Below are 18,859 nucleotides of genomic sequence, written 5' to 3' on the forward strand. Positions count from 1 at the left end.
TCCCCCTCCTATACCCCGCCCCCGAGCCAAGGCACCTCAGTTTAGTTTGGTGCCCGGCCGGAGTCGGGTGCACCTGTTGGAGTGGGGGCTAGAAGAGCCCCTGAAGCTTATTCTTCATGCAGCTGTGGCTGCACAACTGGATGAACAGCATGGACAGTCAGTCCTGACGTCCATGCTGTCTTCCCTACACCCCGCCGGTACCAGAACGCCGGTACTGATCCGGGGATGCTGGTGGGCGTCTGGGGTCACAGCTAGCGGTGACCCCAGATGCTCCGGACCATGGCCGGATTCAAGGGGGACAGAGGTAAGCAGCGGGGTCCCGCGGTGGGTCCCCGCTGATCACATGGTCCTAAGTCCCCAGGCAGGGGGCTCCCTGGGGACTGGCTGCAGCGTGGAGCCAGGCGACCAACCTGCGCTTCCACTACCCCCTGGGACAGCGGACCGCAGCAGAGCGGTAGCGCTGCGGCATCCCAGGGGTTAAATGCATGCCAGGGGAGCGCGCCTTCCCTGTCTCACAGCCGGCGCCTCCCCCGCTGCACACAGCTCTCTCTGCATGCTGCCGACTGGTCCTGTGGCAGCGCTCCTCCCCCAGGCCAGCCTCCTCTCTGCTCCTCGGCGGCCATCTTCTCCAGAACGCATGGTGAACGCTGCTGGAAGCGCTGGAAGGAAGCATCGTGGTCTGGGTCCCCCCGCATACCTCTCCTCCGCTGTGGTCAGGTCTGTGTATGCAGCGCTGTGTCCTACCAGGCCCTGTGTCTGTGTAGTTGAGTGATCAGCGCTGTTAGTGCAGGAATTGTTATTTTTCTGCATTGTATGTGACTGTGCTAGCGCTGCTGCCTGTAATCTTTTCTTCTCTAAACTGTCAGCTTTATTACTGTCCCTGTTCTTTCTGCTAAAGCCCTTGCGGTGCGGTGCTGCAGGGTGGTCTCTCGCCTATTTAATACTTAATTGGTGAGAGAGGTCACATACGTGGTGCCATCATGTCTGAAAGTGATTTTCCCCTCCGGCTACAGTGTACCACGTGCAAAGTACCGTTAGCGGAGGGGGAGGGTAGCGCGGAGGGCCTTTGCCGGCAGTGTTTGTCCATGGCGCGGCCTATTACGGTTACAGCACCGGTACAGGAGCCGCCCTGGGCTTGTTTCGCTCAGGCGTTAACAGCTTTAGTGGGCCAGTTAGCTCCGCAGCCCGCGTTTACTCCGATGGGTTTGTCCCAGCAGTCTGTGGTGTCGTCACCCATGCAGGGGTTCCCACGACAATTGGTGGTACCCCACAGTCTCCCTATTTCCCCGCTCCCGGGTTCTCAGGAGCCAGCGTGGGTTAACTCCCTGACGAGTTCTGTACAGCACTTGTCGGATGTGTTGCAAGGGGAGTCTGTGATGCGGTCTCATAAAAGGCCGGTGGCGTCTCTGTCCGCTCCTTATGAGGATGACGAAGGGACGTCTGATGATGGGGAGATTCTAGATCCTTACGATCAGGAACCTCTCCATACTAAGGACGCTGATGCTAAGTCCAAAGTATATATTCCTGGACTTATTCGGGCGGTCCGCACAGCCTTGGTGATTGAGGACGAAGTTCCCCCAGTGGCTAAATCTAAGTATGCCTTTTTCAAAGATGTGAAGGGCGATGCCACAGTCTTTCCTCTTTCGGGTCAGTTGGTGGACCATTTAGAGGAGGCGTGGAAACAACCTGGCAAAAGATACCAGCCGCAGAGACGCTTATCCGTTCGCGGATAATTATTTTGCGAAGTGGGAATCCCCTCCACAGGTGGATTCTCACGTGACCCGTCTTGTCCGTAGTGCCACATTGCCGATGCCATCCATGTCCTCCCTTAAGGATGCTACGGACCGCAAGGTAGAAATCTGCCTGAAGTCCGCTTATTCCCTTGCAGGGGGGGCAGCACGGCCGGCTATGGCCATTTGCTGGGTTGCCAGAGCGATGGAGCGCTGGGCGGATTCATTAGAGGCTTCTTTTGAATCCGACTGTCCGGCCGATCAGGCGGAGTTGATTGGCAATCTCCGTGATTCGGCCACCTACATCAACGAGGCGGCTCTAGACATTAGTACTCTGGTGTCTAGAATTTCTTCAGCAGCGGTAGCTGCTCGTCGCACCTTGTGGCTGCGATCCTGGAAGGCGGACGCAGATTCCAAGAAAGGTCTGGAAGCGTTGCCGTTTACCGGAGAAGTTCTCTTCGGTCCGGATCTGGATAAGATTGTGGCCACGCTGGCGGCAGCCAAATCTGCCTGTCTCCCGTCGGCCGCTGCTCCTTCTGGTTCGGGACCATCGTCCTTTCGGTCATCTAGGGCCCAGGGCAGGCCCAAACCACAGTCGTTTCCTCGACAGGCTGGCCCTAAGAAATCGGTCAAGCCCCGGAAGCAGGCATGGAGTACCAGACGTCCGGCCCCCAAGCCAGATGACAAGCCTGCGGCCTGACGGTCCGGGCCTCCCTTTGGGGGATCCCAGGGTGGGAGGCCGCCTGCTACAGTTCGCCCAGTGTTGGTCGACCACTACGACAGACACTTGGGTGCTGGAGGTGGTTTCCCACGGATACGCCCTCTCCTTCCGGCACAGACCCCCGGCTCGCTTCTTCACCACGGGTCTACCATCAGACCGGAACAAGGCTACGGAGCTGCGGAAGGTATTGCACACTATGCTCCAGGCTGGAGTTATAGTGGCGGTTCCATTCTCCCAGAGGGGCCAGGGTTTCTATTCAAATCTATTTTTGGTACAGAAACCCAATGGGTCATATCGTCCGATTCTCAACCTCAAAGCACTCAACAAGTCTTTGCGGGTCCCGAAGTTTCGGATGGAGACCCTACGGTCCATCATTCTGGCGCTGGAACCTGGGGACTACTTGGTGTCATTGGACATACAGGACGCTATGGCGGTCATGGCGGCTTCTCTGCGGCTGCAGGGAGTCCGCATGTTGCCGTATTTGGACGACCTGTTATTGGTGGCAGGATCTCCAGAGCTCCTGTTACGCCACTTGGACCTGACCATTGCACTGCTGCAACGGCACGGCTGGCTAATCAACTGGCAGAAGTCCACTCTAATCCCGTCTCGGAGGATTCTGCATCTTGGAGCCTTATTGGACTCGGGACAGCAAAGGATCTTCGTGACGGAGGACAAGATCTCTGCTTTACAGTCAAGGGTGCGCAGTTGTCTGCACAGCCGCCGGGTGTCCTTACACTCGGCGATGAGGTTACTGGGCTCCATGGTGTCGGTGTTCGACATGGTGGAATACGCCCAGTTTCACTCCAGACCTCTGCAGCACCTGATCCTGTCCAGGTGGAACGGGCTGACTCAGTCTCTGAAGTCCCAGACGATTGTGCTCACCCAGGAGGTTCGCCTGTCCCTTACGTGGTGGTTACAGACGACCCACCTCAACAAGGGACGTCCGTTCTGGGTTCCAAATTGGGTCCTATTGACAACGGACGCCAGTCTTCGGGGCTGGGGAGCAGTTTCGGGTCCACACTTGTTCCAGGGCAGGTGGACGCCGACAGAAGCGGAGCTTCCAATAAATATCTTGGAACTCCGTGCGGTCTTCAATGCTCTCCAGCAGGCACAGCGGTTTCTCCAGGGTCGCCCGGTGCAGGTCCAGTCGGACAACGCTACCACCGTGGCCTACATAAACAGGCAAGGAGGAACTCGCAGTCGGGCGGCTCTCGTAGAGGTCTCTCGGATCCTGGTTTGGGCGGAGCGCAATCTTCCGGCCATATCAGCGGTCTTCATCCCGGGAGTGCTCAATTGGGAGGCGGACTTTCTAAGTCGCCAGGACGTTCATCCGGGGGAATGGTCCCTGCACCCGGACGTTTTTCAACTACTGGTGGACAGGTGGGGTCTTCCAGAAATCGACCTCATGGCGTCCCGGCACAACAACAAGTTGCCGGTGTACGGGTCTCGCACAAGAGACGAAGGGGCGTCTCTGGTGGATGCTCTGTCCGTCCGGTGGACGTTCCGGTTCGCATACCTGTTCCCTCCGGTCTCCCTTCTTCCACGGGTAATCCGGAAATTCAAACAGGAAGGAGGGACGCTCCTGTTGATAGCTCCCGCGTGGCCCAGACGGCACTGGTTCTCAGACCTTCAGGGTCTGTCCGTGGACATTCCTCTGCGGTTGCCGCTACGACCGGACCTTCTGTCTCAGGGTCCTTGCCTTCACCCGGACCTGACTCGGCTGTCTTTGACGGCGTGGCTGTTGAGACGGCCATGCTGAGGTCCCGGGGGTTTTCCAGCTCTGTGGTGCGGACCATGTTACGAGCTCGGAAACCGTCTTCCGCGAGGATATACCATCGCGTGTGGCATACGTTCTTCCAGTGGTGTCGACCGAGAGGTTATGCACCGCGGGAGTTTCGTCTGTCTCGGATTCTCGCCTTCCTGCAAGCGGGACTAGATCATGGGCTTCGCCTTGCTTCTTTGAAGGTACAGGTTTCGGCCCTATCTGTCTGGTTTCACCGTAGGATTGCTACAATCCCGGATGTGCGCACCTTTATGCAGGGTGTTCTCCGCATTCAGCCGCCCTTTGTTCCACCTGTGGCGCCTTGGGATTTGGCTGTGGTCCTGAGGGCTCTCCAAGGACCGCCGTTTGAACCACTGGGCTCAGTGGATCTTAAATGGCTAACAGCTAAGACTGTTTTCCTTCTGGCCATTGCTTCGGCCAGACGTGTTTCTGAGTTAGGGGCTCTTTCTTGTAGACCCCCTTTCTTGGTTTTTTATGGGAACAGGGCAGTGCTCCGCACTCGGCCCGAGTTTCTTCCTAAAGTTGTTTCCCAGTTTCATATTAACGAGGAAATAGTTGTTCCGGCCTTTAACTCACCGGGTCTTTCCGTGGGTGAGGCCTCTTTGGATGTTGTGCGGGCCTTAAGGACTTATGTTGACCGCACTTCTTCGTTTAGGAAGTCGGACGCTTTGTTTGTCCTCTTTGGCTTCCGTAAAAAGGGTTGGCCTGCTTCAAAGCAAACTTTGGCAGCCTGGATCCGTATGGCTATTTCTGAAGCTTATCTTCATGAAGGCCTACCGGTCCCTCCTTCTCTGAAGGCTCATTCCACTAGGTCTGTGGGTCCTTCGTGGGCAGCTCGACGTGGTGCCTCGGCAGTTCAGATCTGCAAGGCTGCTACGTGGTCTTCTGTCCATACCTTCGTGAGGTATTACAGGTTTGACACCTTCGCCTCTCAGGATGCTTCCTTCGGGCGGCGGATTCTCCTTTCTGCACAGGAGCGTCCCCACCCTTAAAGGATACTGCTTTGGGACATCCCCAAGGTATCCTGTGGATACCCTATGGACCCTGAAGTAGAAAATATGAGATATGGTAAGAACTTACCCTTGTTATCTCTATTTCTACGAAGTCCATAGGGTTCCACAGGACTCCCGCCCTGTCGCACCTGTGCTGCAGATGGGCTTTGCTCTGGTCACCGGTTTTCCGTCTCCCTCTGGTGAGAATGTGATTCTTGTATGTGTCCAGATCTTTGTTCTCTCTCTTCCTTCTCCTCCTCCGGCCTATGGCTTGGTAACTAACTGAGGTGCCTTGGCTCGGGGGCGGGGTATAGGAGGGGGACCTAGTGCATCCTGGGAGGCTGAAAGCTTAACTCTTTGGTGCCCTGCGACTGACGTCACACCTATACCCCAAGGTATCCTGTGGAACCCTATGGACTTCGTAGAAATAGAGATAACAAGGGTAAGTTCTTACCATATCTCATATTTTCTTGGTTCAAAAGCCCAACGGGTCTCATTGGTCTATCCTCAACCTCAAGTTTCTGGACGAGTTTATCAGGGTGCCCAGGTTTCGTATGGAGCCATACGCTCGATTGTCTTGGCCATGGAGCCTGGGGACTTTATAGTGTCTCTGGACATTCAGGATGCTTACCTACATGTACCTATAGCGCCTTATCCGCAGTGTCTCCGGTTTGCTGTCCTACAGCAACATTACCAATTTCAAGCACTGCCTTTTGGGCTTTCTACAGCTCTTCGGGTCTTGGCAGTTAAGGTGGCCTATCTTCGTTGTCAGGGGATCAGACTGCTCCCATACTCTTGCTCTTAGCAAGCTCCCCAGAAATTCTTCATCTCCATCTACAAGTATCCATTGCCTTCTACAAATGCACGGTTGTCTTATCAACTGGAAAAAGTCTTCCCTGAACCCTTCTCATAGAATGGTACATCTGGGAGCCTTCCTGGCTCAGAGAATGTTCCTGACAGCAGACAAAGTCTCTGTACTACAGCACAGAGTGAGCAGATTACTCCACAGTCGCCGACTGTCAATTCACACTCTAATGCAGACCTTGTGGTTCAAGCTGTCCACCTTCGACATGGCGGAGTTCGCTCAGTTTCAGTCCAGGCCCCTACAACACCTGATCCTCTCCAGGTGGAACGGGCTGCCTCATCTGCTCAGATCCCAGACAATGGGCCTCCTGGAACTCTGAACTATTTACAAAGCCCTCACTCTGGCTCAGGATATTCTTCAGGGCAATCCAGTACAAGTACAGTCCAACAACACCACTGCAGTGGACTACCTCAATCACCAAGGAGGCACTCGAAGTCGGTAAGCATTGTCAAATGTGTCCCGCATTCTCACATGGGCCGAACGCCATCTCCGCAGTGTTCATTCCGGTGATTCTCAAGTGGGAGGTGGATTTTTCAGCCGTCACAACGTGCATGCAGGGTAGTGGTCTCTCAATACAGAGGTCTTTCAGCTCCTGGTGGACAAATGGGGCCTACTAAATGTAGACCTCATGGCCTCCCGACACAACCACAAGCTTCCAGTGTACAGGGCCAGGACGAGGGACGCAGCCTTCGTGGACGTATTATCTTTGAAGTGGACCTTCCATTTGGCGTACTTCTTTCCTCCAGTCTCCCTTCTGCCTCGGGTTCTTCGGAAGTTCAAGCAAGAAGAGTGCACGTTCCTGTTGGTAGCTCCAGCCTGGCCCAGATGCAATTGGTACTGTGATCTTCAAAGTTTCTCCATAGACGTTCCTCTCCAACTTCCTGACCTGGCCCGTCTGTCTTTAACGACTCGGCTCTTGAGACATTGCTTCTAAGATCTAAATGTTTTCTAGCTCTGTGGTCCAGACCATGCTCAGAGTGCGTAAACCGGCCTCTGCCAGGATTTATCACCGGGTGTGGCATACATATTTCCAGTGGTGTGCTACTAGAAACTGACCCTCAGGTTTTTAGGGTTTCCAGAATCCTTGCCTTTCTTCAAGCTGGATTTGATCTCTGTCTCCGCCTAGCCTCTCTGAAAGTGCACGTCTGTGCTCTGTCCATCTGGTTCCAGTGCAGAATTGCTCCTCTACCGGATGTTCACACCTTCCTGCAAGGTGTTCTACGAATACAACCTCCCTTTGTCCCTCCTGTGGCTCCATGGGATTTGTCAGTGGTTCTCCACGCACTTCAGGAACCTCAATTCGAACCCCTGGATTCAGTAGATGTCAAATGGCTCACTGCGAAGACTTTCTTCTGGCTATAGCATCTGCCTGTAGGGTATCGGATTTAGGGGCGGTTTCCTGTTGCTCCCCATTTCTAATCTCTTTCATCCGGACACGGCTGTTCTTTGAGCGCACTCTGGCTTCCTTCCCAAGGTGGTCTCTAGTTTCCACCTCAATGAGGAAATTTAGGTTCCGGCCTTTCAATCACCAGACCTCTCGGGAGGTGAGGCATCTTTTGGATGTGGTCCGTGCTCTGAGGATTTACGTGAACCGTATTAGTGCCATCAGGAAATCTGACTCCCTTTTTGTCCTATATGGATTCCACAAGAAGTGATGGCCAGCTAACAACACTCTGGGTAGTTATCTTCGCATGACTATCTCACAGGCTTACATGCAGGCTGGCCTTCCTGTGCCGGCTACAGTATCTGCTAATTTTACTCGCTCTGTGGGTCCATCGTGGGCAGCCTGCTGTGGTGTCTGCCGAACAACTATGCAAGGCGGCTACGTGATCTTTTGTCCACATCTTTTGTCCACACCTTTCTTAGGTTCTAAGCCTTTGATACATTTGCCTCCTCAGGATGCTTACTTCGGGCGCCTGGGTTCGCGTCTCAGCTCAGGAGCATCCCCGCCCTTGACCAACTGCTTTGGGACATCCCCATTGTCTTCCTGTGGAGCTCTATGAACCCTGAAGAAGAAAAGGAGAGTTATGGTAAAAATTACCCTTGTTAACTCTTTCTTCGAAGTCCATAGGGTCCACATGGCACCCACCCTGACGCACCTGGCTTCTATGGGTTTCTTCTCTTGGTCACTTGTTTCCTTCTCTGTGTGAGAGTATGATTCTTCAGTGTACCAGTCTTCCTTCTCTCCTGTCCTGCTCCTGCCTTGGGCTTGTTAACAAAACTGAGTTGCCTTCAGGCTGTGGGCGGGGTTTAGGGGGAAGAACCGGAGCATCCTGGGATTGAAAAATGCTTTGCTGTTAGTGTCCAAGTACCACCTACACCCCATTGTCTCCCTGTGGATCCTATGGACTTCGAAGAAAGAGAGTTAACAAGGGTAGGTTTTACCATAACTATCCTGTATGTACTATGTTTCGTATTTACATTTTGGCTATAAACTGTATATTCACCTAAGCCTTGCACAGAGAGTTTTATATAAGCAGCAACCTGTACACATAACTTGATAACAAAGGCTTGAATAAGTAGGATCTGCAGTTGCCTACAAATGCATTATTTGCCAAGCTGTATATAATTTTCTACTTCAGGGTCCATAGGGTATCCACAGGATACCTTGGGGTATAGGTGTGACGTCAGTCGCAGGGCACCAAAGAGTTAAGCTTTCAGCCTCCCAGGATGCACTAGGTCCCCCTCCTATACCCCGCCCCCGGGCCAAGGCACCCCAGTTTAGTTTGGTGCCCGGCCGGAGTCGGGTGCACCTGTTGGAGTGGGGGCTAGAAGAGCCCCTGAAGCTTTTTGTTCATGCAGCTGTGGCTGCACATCTGGATGAACAGCATGGACAGTCAGTCCTGACGTCCATGCTGTCTTCCCTACACCCCGCCGGTACCAGAACGCCGGTACTGATCCGGGGATGCTGGTGGGCGTCTGGGGTCACAGCTAGCGGTGACCCCAGATGCTCCGGACCATGGCCGGATTCAAGGGGGACAGAGGTAAGCAGCGGGGTCCCGCGGTGGGTCCCCGCTGATCACATGGTCCTAAGTCCCCAGGCAGGGGGCTCCCTGGGGACTGGCTGCAGCGTGGAGCCAGGCGACCAACCTGCGCTTCCACTACCCCCTGGGACAGCGGACCGCAGCAGAGCGGTAGCGCTGCGGCGTCCCAGGGGTTAAATGCATGCCAGGGGAGCGCGCCTTCCCTGTCTCACAGCCGGCGCCTCCCCCGCTGCACACAGCCCTCTCTGCACTGTGCTGACTGGTCCTGTGTCAGCGCTCCTCCCCCAGGCCAGCTTCTCTCTGCTCCTCGGCGGCCATCTTCTCTGCAACGCATGGTGAACGCTGCTGGAAGTCTGGAAGGAAGCATCGTGGTCTGGGTCCCCCCGCATACCTCTCCTCCGCTGTGGCTCAGGTCTGTGTATGCAGCGCTGTGTCCTACCAGGCCCTGTGTCTGTGTAGTTGAGTGATCAGCGCTGTTAGTGCAGGAATTGTTATTTCTCTGCATTGTATGTGACTGTGCTAGCGCTGCCTGTAACTTTTCTTCTCTAAACTGTCAGCTTTATTACTGTCCCTGTTCTTTCTGCTAAAGCCCTTGCGGTGCGGTGCTGCAGGGTGGTCTCTCGCCTATTTAATACTTAATTGGTGAGAGAGGTCACATACGTGGTGCCATCATGTCTGAAAGTGATTTTCCCCTCCGGCTACAGTGTACCACGTGCAAAGTACCGTTAGCGGAGGGGGAGGGTAGCGCGGAGGGCCTTTGCCGGCAGTGTTTGTCCATGGCGCGGCCTATTACGGTTACAGCACCGGTACAGGAGCCGCCCTGGGCTTGTTTCGCTCAGGCGTTAACAGCTTTAGTGGGCCAGTTAGCTCCGCAGCCCGCGTTTACTCCGATGGGTTTGTCCCAGCAGTCTGTGGTGTCGTCACCCATGCAGGGGTTCCCACGACAATTGGTGGTACCCCACAGTCTCCCTATTTCCCCGCTCCCGGGTTCTCAGGAGCCAGCGTGGGTTAACTCCCTGACGAGTTCTGTACAGCACTTGTCGGATGTGTTGCAAGGGGAGTCTGTGATGCGGCCTCATAAAAGGCCGGTGGCGTCTCTGTCCGCTCCTTATGAGGATGACGAAGGGACGTCTGATGATGGGGAGATTCTGGATCCTTACGATCAGGAACCTTTCCATACTAAGGACGCTGATGCTAAGTCCAAAGTATATATTCCTGGACTTATTCGGGCGGTCCGCACAGCCTTGGTGATTGAGGACGAAGTTCCCCCAGCGGCTAAATCTAAGTATGCCTTTTTCAAAGATGTGAAGGGCGATGCCACAGTCTTTCCTCTTTCGGGTCAGTTGGTGGACCATTTAGAGGAGGCGTGGAAACAACCTGGCAAAAGATACCAGCCGCAGAGACGCCTGGCGGTGGCTTATCCGTTCGCGGATAATTATTTTGCTAAGTGTGAATCCCCTCCACAGGTGGATTCTCACGTGACCCGTCTTGTCCGTAGTGCCACATTGCCGATGCCATCCATGTCCTCCCTTAAGGATGCTACGGACCGCAAGGTAGAAATCTGCCTGAAGTCCGCTTATTCCCTTGCAGGGGGGGCAGCACGGCCGGCTATGGCCATTTGCTGGGTTGCCAGAGTGATGGAGCGCTGGGCGGATTCATTAGAGGCTTCTTTTGAATCCGACTGTCCGGCCGAACAGGCGGAGTTGATTGGCAATCTCCGTGATTCGGCCACCTACATCAACGAGGCGGCTCTAGACATTAGTACTCTGGTGTCTAGAATTTCTTCAGCAGCGGTAGCTGCTCGTCGCACCTTGTGGCTGCGATCCTGGAAGGCGGACGCAGATCCAAGAAAGGTCTGGAAGCGTTGCCGTTTACCGGAGAAGTTCTCTTCGGTCCGGATCTGGATAAGATTGTGGCCACGCTGGCGGCAGCCAAATCTGCTTGTCTCCCGTCGGCCGCTGCTCCTTCTGGTTCTGGACCATCGTCCTTTCGGTCATCTAGGGCCCAGGGCAGGCCCAAACCACAGTCGTTTCCTCGACAGGCTGGCCCTAAGAAATCGGTCAAGCCCCGGAAACAGGCATGGAGTACCAGACGTCCGGCCCCCAAGCCAGATGACAAGCCTGCGGCCTGACGGTCCGGGTCTCCCCTTGGGGGATCCCAGGGTGGGAGGCCGCCTGCTGCAGTTCTCCCGGTGTTGGTCGTTCACTACGACAGACACTTGGGTTCTGGAGGTGGTCTCTCACGGGTACGCCCTCTCCTTCCGGCACAGACCCCCGGCTCGATTCTTCACCACGGGTCTACCATCAGACCGGAACAAGGCTACGGAGCTGCGGAAGGTATTGCACACTATGCTCCAGGCTGGAGTTATAGTGCCTGTTCCATTCTCCCAGAGGGGCCAGGGTTTCTATTCAAATCTATTTTTGGTACAGAAACCCAATGGGTCATATCGTCCGATTCTCAACCTCAAAGCACTCAACAAGTCTTTGCGGGTCCCGAAGTTTCGGATGGAGACCCTACGGTCCATCATTCTGGCGCTGGAACCTGGGGACTACATGGTGTCATTGGACATACAGGACGCTATGGCGGTCATGTCGGCTTCTCTGCGGCTGCAGGGAGTCCGCATGTTGCCGTATTTGGACGACCTGTTATTGGTGGCAGGATCTCCAGAGCTCCTGTTACGCCACTTGGACCTGACCATTGCACTGCTGCAACGGCACGGCTGGCTAATCAACTGGCAGAAGTCCACTCTAATCCCGTCTCGGAGGATTCTGCATCTTGGAGCCTTATTGGACTCGGGACAGCAAAGGATCTTCGTGACGGAGGACAAGATCTCTGCTTTACAGTCAAGGGTGCGCAGTTGCCTGCACAGCCGCCGGGTGTCCTTACACTCGGCGATGAGGTTACTGGGCTCCATGGTGTCGGTGTTCGACATGGTGGAATACGCCCAGTTTCACTCCAGACCTCTGCAGCACCTGATCCTGTCTAAGTGGAACGGGCTGCCTCAGTCTCTGAAGTCCCAGACGATTGTGCTCACCCAGGAGGTTCGCCTGTCCCTTGCGTGGTGGTTACAGACGACCCACCTCAACAAGGGACGTCCGTTCTGGGTTCCAAATTGGGTCCTGTTGACAACGGACGCCAGTCTTCGGGGCTGGGGAGCAGTTTCGGGTCCACACTTGTTCCAGGGCAGGTGGACGCCGACAGAAGCGGAGCTTCCAATAAATATCTTGGAACTCCGTGCGGTCTTCAATGCTCTCCAGCAGGCACAGCGGTTTCTCCAGGGTCGCCCGGTGCAGGTCCAGTCGGACAACGCTACCACCGTGGCCTACATAAACAGGCAAGGAGGAACTCGCAGTCGGGCGGCTCTCGTAGAGGTCTCTCGGATCCTGGTTTGGGCGGAGCGCAATCTTCCGGCCATATCAGCGGTCTTCATCCCGGGAGTGCTAAATTGGGAGGCGGACTTTCTAAGTCGCCAGGACGTTCATCCGGGGGAATGGTCCCTGCACCCGGACGTTTTTCAACTACTGGTGGACAGGTGGGGTCTTCCAGAAATCGACCTCATGGCGTCCCGGCACAACAACAAGTTGCCGGTGTACGGGTCTCGCACAAGAGACGAAGGGGCGTCTCTGGTGGATGCTCTGTCCGTCCGGTGGACGTTCCGGTTCGCATACATGTTCCCTCCGGTCTCCCTTCTTCCACGGGTAATCCGGAAATTCAAACAGGAAGGAGGGACGCTCCTGTTGATAGCTCCCGCGTGGCCCAGACGGCACTGGTTCTCAGACCTTCAGGGTCTGTCCGTGGACAGTCCTCTGCGGTTGCCGCTACGACCGGACCTTCTGTCTCAGGGTCCTTGCCTTCACCCGGACCTGACTCGGCTGTCTTTGACGGCGTGGCTGTTGAGACGACCATGCTGAGGTCCCGGGGGTTTTCCAGCTCTGTGGTGCGTACCATGTTACGAGCTCGGAAACCGTCTTCCGCGAGGATATACCATCGCGTGTGGCATACGTTCTTCCAGTGGTGTCGACCGAGAGGTTATGCACCGCGGGAGTTTCGTCTGTCTCGGATTCTCGCCTTCCTGCAAGCGGGACTAGATCATGGGCTTCGCCTTGCTTCTTTGAAGATACAGGTTTCGGCCCTATCTGTCTGGTTTCACCGTAGGATTGCTACAATCCCGGATGTGCGCACCTTTATGCAGGGTGTTCTCCGCATTCAGCCGCCCTTTGTTCCACCTGTGGCGCCTTGGGATTTGGCTGTGGTCCTGAGGGCTCTCCAAGGACCGACGTTTGAACCACTGGGCTCAGTGGATCTTAAATGGCTAACAGCTAAGACTGTTTTCCTTCTGGCCATTGCTTCGGCCAGACGTGTTTCTGAGTTAGGGGCTCTTTCTTGTAGACCCCCTTTCTTGGTTTTTTATGGGAACAGGGCAGTGCTCCGCACTCGGCCCGAGTTTCTTCCCAAAGTTGTTTCCCAGTTTCATGTTAACGAGGAAATAGTTGTTCCGGCCTTTAACTCACCGGGTCTTTCCGTGGGTGAGGCCTCTTTGGATGTTGTGCGGGCCTTAAGGACTTATGTTGACCGCACTTCTTTGTTTAGGAAGTCGGACGCTTTGTTTGTCCTCTATGGCTTCCGTAAAAAGGGTTGGCCTGCTTCAAAGCAAACTTTGGCAGCCTGGATCCGTATGGCTATTTCTGAAGCTTATCTTCATGAAGGCCTACCGGTCCCTCCTTCTCTGAAGGCTCATTCCACTAGGTCTGTGGGTCCTTCGTGGGCAGCTCGACGTGGTGCCTCGGCAGTTCAGATCTGCAAGGCTGCTACGTGGTCTTCTGTCCATACCTTCGTGAGGTATTAGAGGTTTGACACCTTCGCCTCTCAGGATGCTTCCTTCGGGCGGCGGATTCTCCTTTCTGCACAGGAGCGTCCCCACCCTTAAAGGATACTGCTTTGGGACATCCCCAAGGTATCCTGTGGATACCCTATGGACCCTGAAGTAGAAAATATGAGATATGGTAAGAACTTACCCTTGTTATCTCTATTTCTACGAAGTCCATAGGGTTCCACAGGACTCCTGCCCTGTCGCACCTGTGCTGCAGATGGGCTTTGCTCTGGTCACCGGTTTTCCGTCTCCCTCTGGTGAGAATGTGATTCTTGTATGTGTCCAGATCTTTGTTCTCTCTCTTCCTTCTCCTCCTCCGGCCTATGGCTTGGTAACTAACTGAGGTGCCTTGGCCCGGGGGCGGGGTATAGGAGGGGGACCTAGTGCATCCTGGGAGGCTGAAAGCTTAACTCTTTGGTGCCCTGCGACTGACGTCACACCTATACCCCAAGGTATTCTGTGGAACCCTATGGACTTCGTAGAAATAGAGATAACAAGGGTAAGTTCTTACCATATCTCATATTATTACGTAAGCCCTGATAACATGTTTAACAGATTCTTCCACTTTTGTCAATCTAAAAATATGGGCCAACTGTTTCATAATTGACTGGTGAATAGTGAAAATCTTATACATTTGTTTGTAGTAATAGCTTTGTGCATTTCAGAATTTCTCATTAAGCTAAGATGAACATTAATGATTGAGCATCACCTGCAGGAGTGCCCCTGGTTACAACTGACAAGTCAGCTGTTATCCATGTCTACTGCTCTCCTCCAGCTGTTGGACTCTTCAATTGGTGTTTATTTTCAGGTTGTTTCTTTGATATGCAAAGGGTGATCACTCCAGTCTATGCCTATGTTCTGCTGTTGAATTTTCTTTCCTTCTGAATTATTCTTCAATCAGAGTTGCATTCGCTGTTTAGTTTCATTCTAAGTTTCTTAGAGTACAGCCATACAACTAAAGTACAATATATGAAGCAGGCATGGAAAAGTAAATGTGGCATAGGTAATAGCATAATGCAGTGTAAGGAGCCAAAATACAAAATAAGCAATACAGGATAAACACAAACTCCCCTATTATAGAGATAGGATATAGCAAATCCCAGAAGGCGCCATTCGGGTTCACCGAGCCTGAAGAGTGGGTACAAGAGGCAAAAACAGAACAAAACAATTACACAAAAACCTGCCAGTACAGATCCTACATATAATGACCATAATTTTCAGGGGGCAGAGCATGGGGAAAGGATATCCACTTGCAGATCTCCAAACTTATGGAGAAGCCCGTGAGTAGAGGCATTAATAGCCTGAAGGATCTGAAACAAAAAGATATCCATCCTTTAGTTATGCAGCCACAGATAGATCCATATTCTCAAAAAGCAGGTGCAATATGTGAAACTGAGGTCCAGAGTATCAAATAGCAGGATAAGTCCCAGAACAGCTAGAAGACCGAAGTAGCAACCTTGAAGAAGTCCAGCAGCAAGATGGCGGCTAGCGCACCACCAGAGCTCACCAGCATATACCGCAGAGGAGACAAGCTAACAAGAGGCAGCAGACATGTAACAACGCCAATGCTGACATAAACAAGCCAGCCGGCTACCTAGTCCACAATCCAAGGATGAGCGAAGCAGCAGAGTTAAATAAGATACGGCCAGGAAGTAACAGGTTGGAGATCCGCATCTCACAAGCCACAACACTGAAGCGGACGAACGGGAACTGTAGAAAAGGCAGAGCTACGGCTTCAGGGAAGCACCAGTCTGATAGGCATCCAGACAGGAGAGCAGACCCCACGATAGTCTGGAGGGGAAACCTCCAAATGCAGGATAATTAACAAGTTTTTAGCGGGAGAGTATGCAAAATGCTGCCCACTCCAGGCCACACCCCCGACTTCTCAACTAGCTAAAGACTGTTAAAGTGGCCACTCAGACTATCTGACCAGGTTAGGTGTTTTTTAATGCTTAGTGTATGTGTGCGAGATTCTGGCAAGGATTTTGGCAACTTTGTGGACAGTGGATATCCATGATCTCCTTTCCCTTTGCATAGAAGCCTGTGTTTGGGGCTTTAATCAGACAAATTCAGGAGGTTTGCCATTGGCAAGGAACACTACTACCTCACTTCTCTTGTGGCTATAGAGTTCATGAAGGTAATGGCTGCTTTCAGGGCCTGGGGTTTTACATCATCCAGATCTGGACTATCTTCACATTGTCCTGGCTTTAATTGTTATTTGGAATGTTATGAAGGACTGGTTCATAACTAATTGCTCTTTCATCCACTGGGCCATGGGGTGTAGAGGATCCTTTAGCTTTTAAAAATATTAATCATGTCTTTGTTTTCCTACTAGCCCCCAGGAAAGGGTGCCGACTTTTGCCCAACTTTTCTATCGGAATCAGTGTTCAGTTCCACGTCAGGTTTCTGGATGAGAAGGGCATTGTGGATCAAGGATATTTACTGATCTCCGAGCTCACCCACATGTTTTTTCAAACCCATTTCCCTGTGGGTAAGAAAATGTTAGGTCCCTGCAAGAAGCCCATCACACCTTTCTGCCCACAGCTGGGTTACCTTCTGTTCTAGGAGAACTGAGATGGGTTTTTTATTCCAACCTGTTTTTTTGTTCAATAGCTAACTGGGTCTTTTCAGCCCATTTTCAAACTCAAGTCCCCTAGCTGCCTATGTCCAGGTGGACAAATTGAAGATTGAATTGATAAGATCTGGAACGGTACTAGTTAATTAATAAATAAAGATCTGTTTCCAATAAAATCTGTCTGATCTTTTCTATTGTTAATTTCTCACTCTCAATAAGTAAATTATTGGATCTCCAGTATATCTAAATTAGGATACCTGTAATCACACTAGGGCTTGTACATTGTGGTTTAAATTATATATAGTTCCAACAGAAGGAATCGGCAGGATCATGTGTTGGGTAGAACAGAATGTTTCACCAGTGTGTCTGCTTGACGCTATAATGTTCCCTTGTGACTTTCACTTGTTTTTTGATTGGGATGTCTTGTGCATTCTAAAAAAAAGGTGCGGGTACTGGTGGCACCCTACTGGCCAAAACTGTCTAGGTACATGGGCATGATTAGGATGAGTACAGGAGTTTAGCTTAGTTAGTTTTTGTTGGTACCCTATGATATCTTTGAAAGCAGATGGCCTGCCTCAAAACAGACTGTAGCTTGATGTGTCACTTTGGTGCTTTGAGAAGCTTTACTTATTGGTAATCATAAAATTGTGTTTGCTAACAGATATGCAGAAGTGCAAGATGCCAGTTTAAAGGATATGTTTTCACATAGACCAGTTTGGTGGAATTATCTCACATCAATGTTTTTATATAACCCCTACTAATAACCTGTTTATGATTACATTACACAGCAGATCTCAGCGGTGTAAAATGTTAATAGCCAACCACATAAAATTCATGCTATCAAGTTTTTAGCTCCACCTCCATAGGCCTGCACAGTGAAATGAGGGATTATTGTTGGGTTACCGTGAATATCGATTTATACAGCTGCTCTGTGACCCAACATAACTCAGTCTTGATTATGCCCTATAGTTTTTGAAATGGAAGATAAATGATCATTGACCACAATCTTCAAATGTTTTTGTTGTTAGGGGCATGTGAACTAGAACACGCATCAGCAGGAGTAACCCACCAAAAAGAACAAGACTTCCAATCCCCAATCAAAGAGGATGGTCTGATCCCCACCCCACAAGCCCCGAGTATTGCATTCCCTCTTGCCAAGCCACCAGTAGCACCACAGCCCAAAGAAGTGGTGAGAATTTGTATTTACTGAACTTCTAATGCTTTATTTGTACTATATTTTCTAATAGCTTTTATTCTGCATTATGTCATTAACAGGCTTATGTAATTTTATCCTATTCTAAAAAAATAAAGGGATATAAGGAGACCTTTCTAGAACATGATATAGATAATTTTTTAAACTCCATACTGGTGTGGACTATATATTCGCCAGTTTTAGGCTATGTTACATAAGTAAAAAAATAATAAAAGCACTTTAGTTTTGTATCTGATTTATTTTCTGCATACTACATTTTAACTTTCTATACTTGCTATTGGCAGAATGAGAAGATAACAGTGGAAGACGAAGATAAAAAGGAACGTAGGTTCCAGCTGTCGTCCTTGAATCCCCAGGAAAGAATTGATTACAGTCAACTCATTGAAGAGCTAGGTAAATTGTTCATGGTGTCATAATGCTTTTTTTGTCTGTTTCTAAAAATATCAATAGTTTATTGGTCATTAGAGACATGCTCTGACTGCGCACAGGAGCAATTTTAGAATTTACAGCAATAGTCTTCTTTTTTTTTTTTTTTTTTTAACCGAGGTCTTATAAGATTGTAAGCCTTGTAGATGACATTACTCGTTTTTCCCTGCATCAACACAAATAGATTTAGTTTTGACGTGACACACACAAGGGCCACGTAAACTTGTCCATAAGCAAAACACTCTCCACTTACGTCAACTCCAGCCACATTAAGTGTTTCCCCCTGTGATTTATTTATTGTCATGCCAAAGCAGACTCTTAACAGGAATTGGACTCATTTCAAATTAAAGAATAATTTTTCACATATGGGAACGGTAAAAAAAAAAGGTAAAAACTTAAATTTTGTATAAGTAAACATTGCTTACATCAATATTTCTGGAGAAACCAGATAATACGTATCAATCGCTACTTGGTATAAAATAAAGTCCATCGTGATATATCTTTTAATGGTTTAGGCAGCGCAAGCCAAGAAGGAGCTCGGACGTCTGTTTTTTCACTGACTTTCTTCACTAAAATAGTCACTGCTTGGCTCCCTTTTGTCATACATTAGTGTTTGTTACACCTAAGCCAGGGGTCTTCAACCTTTTACACAGTGTGGGCCACATTAAAAAATTCAACGAAGCCAGAGGGCCGTTAAGCT

At 51.3% G+C, this 18,859-nt stretch overlaps 1 protein-coding gene across 1 annotated transcript in view; it reads left to right on the top strand.

The window, feature by feature from the left end:
* Positions 1-18,859, top strand: part of TOPBP1 (DNA topoisomerase II binding protein 1) — a 126,790-nt gene that overhangs the window by 100,640 nt on the left and 7,291 nt on the right. The window contains exons 22-23 of the mRNA XM_088462808.1: positions 17,549-17,709; positions 18,018-18,126. Of these exons, the coding sequence (XP_088318934.1) occupies positions 17,549-17,709; positions 18,018-18,126 (270 nt within the window). The remainder of the gene's footprint in view (positions 1-17,548; positions 17,710-18,017; positions 18,127-18,859) is intronic.

The sequence above is a fragment of the Taudactylus pleione genome, unplaced genomic scaffold (assembly GCF_031769625.1).
Source record: "Taudactylus pleione unplaced genomic scaffold, aTauple2 ptg000053l, whole genome shotgun sequence".
Taxonomy (NCBI): domain Eukaryota; kingdom Metazoa; phylum Chordata; class Amphibia; order Anura; family Myobatrachidae; genus Taudactylus; species Taudactylus pleione.